This window comes from Borostomias antarcticus (assembly GCF_949987555.1).
Source record: "Borostomias antarcticus genome assembly, chromosome: 10".
NCBI classification, from domain to species: domain Eukaryota; kingdom Metazoa; phylum Chordata; class Actinopteri; order Stomiiformes; family Stomiidae; genus Borostomias; species Borostomias antarcticus.
This window is the reverse complement of record NC_140243.1, coordinates 20,149,585-20,157,084: the sequence shown is the minus strand read 5'-3', so window position 1 is coordinate 20,157,084 and position 7,500 is coordinate 20,149,585. Positions and strand designations below refer to the sequence as shown.

General features: G+C 49.7%; 1 protein-coding gene across 1 annotated transcript in view; it reads right to left on the bottom strand.

The window, feature by feature from the left end:
* The window catches only part of grin2db (glutamate receptor, ionotropic, N-methyl D-aspartate 2D, b), a gene marked incomplete at both ends in the record, with an annotated part of 43,684 nt that overhangs the window by 19,310 nt on the left and 16,874 nt on the right, over positions 1–7,500 (bottom strand). Inside the window, 3 exon segments of the mRNA XM_084444590.1 lie at positions 327–452; positions 1,772–1,925; positions 5,888–6,056. Coding sequence (XP_084300716.1) covers positions 327–452; positions 1,772–1,925; positions 5,888–6,056 — 449 coding nt within the window.

Below are 7,500 nucleotides of genomic sequence, written 5' to 3'. Positions count from 1 at the left end.
TTAACGGTTTCAGTTAGGACAGCAAGCATGCGATGTCGCGTTCTGTTGCTCGCGTCGCAAGCAGTTAGGACACGGTGTTACAGAGCAAAAGCAAATCTAATCTTCAACAGTGGTACTTGACTTGACAACCCATCAAATGAATTAAACCAAATACGTATAATAGCCATTTTCTGATGGAGCTCGGTTGTAGCCATGTACCAGCTGCGAGCTGTTTGGAGAGGGATTTTCTAGAATGTTGACTAACTTGATCCCTCCCTCAACACGTGTGAGTGATGAACTGCACACAGAGACTGATGGATGAGACGCTGAGCCTCAGAGACACTCACTCCTCCCGCTCTGCAGACTGCGGTTGTAGCCCACTGGGCTGAGGAACTCGAAGATGAAGACAGTCACCGCCACCACGGTCAGGCACATCACGAACATCATCACCCACACCGCTGGGCTGTAGGGCTCTGAGCACAGGAGAGGAGAGGAGAGGAGAGGAGGAGAGGAGAGGAGAGGAGAGGAGAGGAGAGGAGAGGAGAGGAGAGGAGAGGAGAGGGGAGGAGGAGAGGAGAGGACGAGGGGAAGGGAGGAGAGGAGAGGAGAGGAGAGGAGAGGAGAGGAGAGGAGAGGAGAGGAGAGGAGAGGAGAGGAGAGGAGAGGAGAGGAGAAGAGGGGAGGAGAGGAGGAGAGGAGAAGAGGGGAGAGGAGGAGAGAGGAGAGGAGGGAAGAGGAGAGGAGAAGAGGGGAGGAGAGGAGGAGAGGAGAAGAGGGGAGAGGAGGAGAGAGGAGAGGAGGGAAGAGGAGAGGAGAGGATGAGGGGAAGGAAAGAGAGGAGAGGAGAGGAGAGGAGAGGAGAGGAGAGGAGAGGAGAGGAGAGGAGAGGAGAGAAGAGGAGAGGAGAGGAGAGGAGGCAGTGAGCAGAGGAGAGGACGAGGGGAAGGGAGGAGAGGAGGAGAGACAGCAGACAGGAGAGGAGGAGGAGAGAAGAGGAGGCGAAAGCAGAGCGGAGGAGAGAACGAGGAGAGGAGAGGAGAGGAGAGGAGAGGAGAGGAGAGGAGAGGAGAGGAGAGGAGAGGAGAGGAGAGGAGAGGAGAGGAGAGGAGAGGAGGAGAAAGCAGAGGGGAGGAGTCAAACGGAACGTCGGACAAGGAAACCCAACCAAGCGAAAAAGAATCTCCAGGACACCATGAGTGTCCTGGCTGTTTCTGTGTTTTCCAATCAACCCGGCTCTTCAGCCCAATACGTCTGCTCCCCCACAGGGGCAGTTGAGATGCTGACTGAGGGGGAATACGTTGAGACAACAGGAAACGCTGAACAAGAAAACGCTGAGGTCAAGTAAAGACCAGCAGCCAAAGAACTACTGCAATACACATAAAAACAAATCAGAATCAAATCAATTCAAATCAAATCAAACTTTATTTGTACTGTATGGCGCATTTCATACACAGAGGGAACACAATGCGCTTTACAGAGAGCAATGGGGTGGTGGGTATAGGTCCCCCCCCTACATAAACCAGAGGGAAGCAAAAGTAAAAAGAAAAGTTTCTCGCACAGTTTCACCCGGGGGTCAGAAAAGTGAGCTGTAAAAGTTTTTCCCTGACCTCTCTCAACGAGACGATCGAGCAAGCTCCTGGACAACGTTTGTCTAAGGGAACTCACGTGTCTCATTCATGCAGTGACCTTCCTGACCTGATCTTTTGGCATACCTGGGATAGACAGGTGCATCCTGGGACTGATCGGACTGTGCGGCCCTCCTTATTTGGGCGTCAGTTTCCTCCTCACTTACCCAGGAAGGCGGATGGTGAGACAGTTCCGTTGCTGCGGGAGACCATGACGCTGATGCCCGTCTCCACGAAGGGGACGGAGAAGTCCACGACCTCCGACCTTTCCTCGTTGATGGTCAGGGAGCCGATGGCCATGTCTGCTCGCTTGTACACCACCTGGAGCACGAGAGGAGCAGCAGCGGTCAGACAGATGCAACGCCAGCCAGGGAACCAGACGTCTTCACGAAAAAAAACTTTTGTGATACAGTCTGGACTTCTTTCAGAAATGATGATGTAGCCGAGCCAATCAGGGACTGCGTCCTAACTGCTGTATATGACCCCCAGTGGGGACGCGACCTCTGATTGGGTCCCGTAGCTGATGACGTGAAATACAGACATTTGGCAAAATAGGCTAATGGCCTCTCCCGAAGCAACGAGCGGTAATGTTAAATGTTAGCAGAATAAACACAGCCATAAGTGCACTTGTTGCAGAAATAGACTCAATAACAACAATTAAGCTAATGGAAATTCCCGGCGGAAAGGACGATTTAGCCGTTCGTCCTGCCGGATTTGGCAAACGTTCTGTCACGCTGATTGGCTGAAGGAGTCTGTCCGTCAAGCCGTAATCGTTCTTGGCGGCCGGGGAGTCCAGACTGACATCACAGAAGGGATGTTTTGTGCATGTCCCTCATCCCTCTGGCATCCGGGCTGATATTGACGGGGGATGATTTGGATCAGAGGAGGAGAGGTTCATGGTGACCAGAGGACAGTCCAGACTGAGAGCTGTCTTGGGGCCTTATCCCTGCCTCCCTGTCTAAGTGGTTTACAGCAGGCATTCCCAAACTGTGAGGCGGGCCTCCCCTGGGGGGCCCCAAAGAAATTCAGGGGAGGCGCGGAGGGATGGTTAGAAAAAAAAGAAACAAAGAAAAACATGTTTTTTATTTTTTAATTGTCTATGGTTTTTATGAATGAAACGTTGAAAATGAAATGATTTTAAAGGTCAGAAGATAAAGGTCAGAAATAAATAATGGGAGAGATGTATACTATATTTGTGGATAGTGCAGAGAGAGCCTCCCCCCGCAGGCATGAATGTATTGTGAAAAAACGTCATAAAGTTAACTAGCAGCAGGTGCCACCGAGCTAACTTAGCTGTGTAACGTTATGGGCTAGCTAACGCTACCTTGCAAAATGGACACATTTGGGGGGTGCGCAGGTTGGTCACTGTTTTCAGAGGGGAGGCCCACATTGATGGAGTTTGGGAACCCATGGTTTACAGGATACGCGGGTCTTAGGGACCTGGGTGAGTGTCCTTTTCATGGCGCGGGTGGCTGTGTAGCTCAGGAGGTAGAGCGGCTCGTCCAACGATCGTAGGGTCGGGGTAATCCCGGCTCCTCCTGACGACATGTCCAAGTGTCCTTGGGGACGACACTGAGCCCCATATTGCTCCCAGTGAGCAGGCTAGCACCATGCATGGCAGCTGCTGCCATTGGTGTGTAAATAATGTAATGTAATAATGAATGAGTGTGTGAATGGGTGAATGAGAGGCCTTCGTTGTAAAGCGCTTTGGAGAAAAGCGCTATATAACAGCCATTATGCTATATAACAGCCATTTAGCATTTACAGGCTCGAATGATGGTTCCATCGGAGGGCTAGTTGGCTAGCCTCTATGATCTATGACCATCTTGATCTCGCGAGCTCACATTGTTCAGGGGGCGGCTGTAGCTCAGTTGGTAGAGCGGGTCGTTCAATGATCGAAGGGTCAGTGGTTTGAATCCCAGCTCCACATGTCGAAGTGTCCTTGAGCAAGACACCTAACCCCAAATTGCTCCCAATGAGCAGGTTAGCACCTTGCATGGCAGCTACCGCCATTGGTGTGTGAATGTGTGTGTGAATGGATGAATGAGAGGCCATTGTAAAGCGCTTTGAGTGCCGCTCTCAGTCCATTTACCATTGTTTCTCTCCTGGCCAGAAAATGATCTAGCGGAGGAGATATTAGCAGCTATGCTGGGCGGGTTTAAGTGTGACGACAGCGAGGAGCGGTTGAAGTAAACGTGTGACAGACGGTGATAGACAGACGGTTCATCCAATCACCTGCCAAGTATTTTTTTAAAGTGCCCGCCCTTTTCCAAACGGTTCCCAACGGAGAGTTCCCAGACGGCTATGCAAAGCTAACCTACGGGGGCGCAGGGCTGACCTCACAAGAGTGAGCTCAGTGTGACATCACCTCCCTGCCGGTGTAAACACGCACACACACACACACACACACACACACACACACAGACACACGGCGTTCGGGCCGGAGCAGTTTCATGGCGTGTTGGCGCTGCTCAGGAAAGACCCAGAGCTCAGTCGCCATGTCCCCTCCGCATCTCATTAGCATACAAAGTGAGTTAACCCCCCCCCCCCTCGCCCCCCGCCCCCCCTCCCTCCTCCTCAAATTGAAAAACGCTGCGTATGCTGATAGAATAAGTGAAATGTTAATCTACATTAGACATGGCACATCCGCACTTCAGAGCGAATCAGCAGAAAAGTGCGGGTCCTGGGCAGAAACGCCACGCGATGCCAGGTCTCTGGATTACCTGATCAAAGAGCGCCAGGCTTTGGAGCATCTGATCAAAAGACGGAAATTAGTCTGAGAAAACACATGCACTCACTTAGCCATCTGCATGGGAACGTGGGAGATTGGACGCGATCGGGTGAGCGTGTGTGTGTGTGTGTGTGTGTGTGTGTGCGTGTGTGTGTGCGTGTGTGTGTGTGTGCGTGTGTGTGTGTGTGTGTGTGTGTGTGCGTGTGTGTGTGTGTGTGCGTGTGTGGGTGTGTGTGTGTGTAATAGGAGGGGAAACATATTGTATAAGTGGTATCAGAAAGACAAAGAACAGGCCAAAACGCATGCAGAGTGAGTGTGTGTGTGTGTGTGTGTGAGTGTGTGTGTGTGTGTGTGTGTGTGAGTGTGTGTGTGCGTGCGTGCGTGCGTGCGTGTGTGTGTGTGTGTGTGTGTGTGAGTGTGTGTGTGCGTGTGTGTGTGTGTGAGTGTGTGTGTGTGTGTGTGTGTGTGTGTGTGTGTGTGTGAGTGTGTGTGTGCGTGTGTGTGTGTGTGTGTGTGTGTGTGTGTGTGTGTGAGTGTGTGTGTGTGTGTGTGTATGAGTTGTATGAATGTCTTTGTTAGAATGGAGTCCTGGAACCTACAGTCCTTGACTCGATCAGTGACTGGCTTGTTTTTAGGTTCCCTCGAGCGCTGAACTTGGAAAAACTGCTTTTTCCTTTGATGCTCCAAACACATGGAATGTCCTTCAACTCCCTCTGAAGCTGGATGTTCTTCCATTATTTGCCCAATTTAAAAGTATGATTACAGACCACTGTGTCCACTTATACATGTTTTCATTGACTGTGTTGTTTATACCGATTTATTTTGTTTATTTAATGCATTTGATGTGTTTTTATTTTTATGTACACTCGTCGTCACTGTAAATTAGGGTGCCTCAATGCCTTACGAGTTCAAATAAAGGTTTGAAATTACATTTTTAAAAATGAAATGTGTTGTATGTGTCTGCAAAATGTGTGTGTAATTGTGCATGTGTGTGTATTTCTGACTGCATTCCTGCGTCCTGTGTGAGTGTGTGTGTGTGTGTGTGAGTGTGTATGAGTGTGTGTGTGTGTGAGTGTGTGTGGTAAAGGCCGCGGCTGTGGGAATGCTGGCTGTGTTCAGGGCCCAGAACCCCCCAGTGATTGATGTGACACGTCGTTTAACTGGTCACCCTGGAGGAAGGACCACTGGGCTGAGAACGCTCATGTACACCGAATAGGCAACCAGCACACACACACACACACACACACACATGCACACACACACACACACACACACACAGAGCAGCAGCCTCACACACACTGTACACATGCACAACACACACAAACACGAACGGAGGCACACACGCACGCACATACGCACACACACACGCACACAGACCAACAAAGGCAGACGGATTGACACTAATTGGCGACAACGAATGACAAAATCAAAGAAAATAACAAACTAAAAGAATACAACACACATAAACTCATTAAAACCAAAGCAACACACACACATACTGTACACACACACACACACACACACACAAAGAAAGAGATTTCAGGGGACTTACTTCTCCCACCATGCCATTCCACACCCCGTCAATCTTCTTCCCATGCTTGCCATTGGTCACCAGGTAGAGGTCGTAGGTGAACCCCACGATCTTAGCCAATCGCTTGAGGATGTCGATGCAGAAGCCCTTACAGCACTGCTTTTTGGGCGACTCACCATCCAGGACGGCACTGTGACACACAGCAGGGGGGGGGGGGGAGAGTCAGGCGGGGGCTCGTGAGGGGAGAGGGGAGGGGAGGGAAGAGAAAATTAAGAAGAAGGATGGCGAGCGAGAAAGAGGGTGAGGAGGGTCGATTGACGGCAGATGAAAGAAGAGACTGTCTTGGGCTTCGTTTGAAGTTTCGTACGACCGGGGATAAATGACGTGAATCGGACACTTTTATGTTGAACCGGGGTGTCAACACAATGCATCTTGCGCTACCTGAATTTTGTAAGGTTGCAGATGCAGACACAACCCCACTTGTATGTTACAGATTGGCATGCCCAGTCAGGAGGGGGGGGGGGCAGGAGGTAGAAGAGGAGGGGGTAGGGGAGAGCAGTGAGGGACGAAGACGTTACTCTATGTGAAAAAGAGGGCGAGGAAAATGAACAAGAGAAAGAACGAGACGGCGAGTGAGGTAACAGCCCATCCCAAACTGACAGTCAGATATGGCTGCCAAAGGATATCAGCCCTCATCCTTCCCAAAGGTAATGAAACATAGACCCCCCCCCCCTAAACGTCCCATTCCCCCTCCTTAACTCAAAGCCCCTGGCGCCCGACAGCTCTCAGCATCGACCAGCGGCAGGTCAGCAGATGAACGGAGGCTTGATGTGTGATTGATGTGTGTTGAACTTGACAGGAGGCCAGTGGCTGAAACGCGCCATGCGTGCGTGCTGCAAGGTCCATGAGTGCTCGTACTCCTTCCTTGTAGTTTTAGTGGTCACACTTTACAATAAGGGTCACAAACTCACTAACTGTTAACTAATGCTTATTTAGGGTTAGGTTAGGTTACTAATGTTAATTAATACCTTAGTTAAGGTTAGGGTTAGGGTTAGGTGAGTTAACCTTAGTTAACATAAATAACATTAGTAAATGGTTAATAGAGACATTAGTTAACTGTTACTTAATGCTTAATAATGCATTAACTAATGCTTATTAATGTACCCTTATTGTAAAGTGTTACCGTTTTAGTTCAGTAGAGGACACGCAGCGCTAGTGAAGACGTGTTCACTGGGAAAAGGAGACGTTTACAGTCTGCTATCGAAAATGAAAAATGGTAAAAGCAGATGGAAAAATTAAAAATGTTGGGTAGGTCCATATTCAGTATCAGGAAGCTCTCTTTGTGACAAGAACGTCTGGGAACAAGCTATAATATTCATGGACACCAATGAGAATCCTACTGGATAGTGGGCTGTACAATAGAGAGGCTGATATCGCTAACGAGTCCTGCACTCTAGCGAGCTGTCGGTAGAATATCTGGCAACCAAGGCGGGATTTACTTAGACTTTCTTCCACGTTAAGTCTCACTTCAGGGAGGGTTTTATTACGCAAAACGGCAAAGTGTATTACCTAAAGGTCGTTTTGTCCCCACCTATATGCTCCCGAAAAATAATGTTGAAATGCAGCTGGATTTG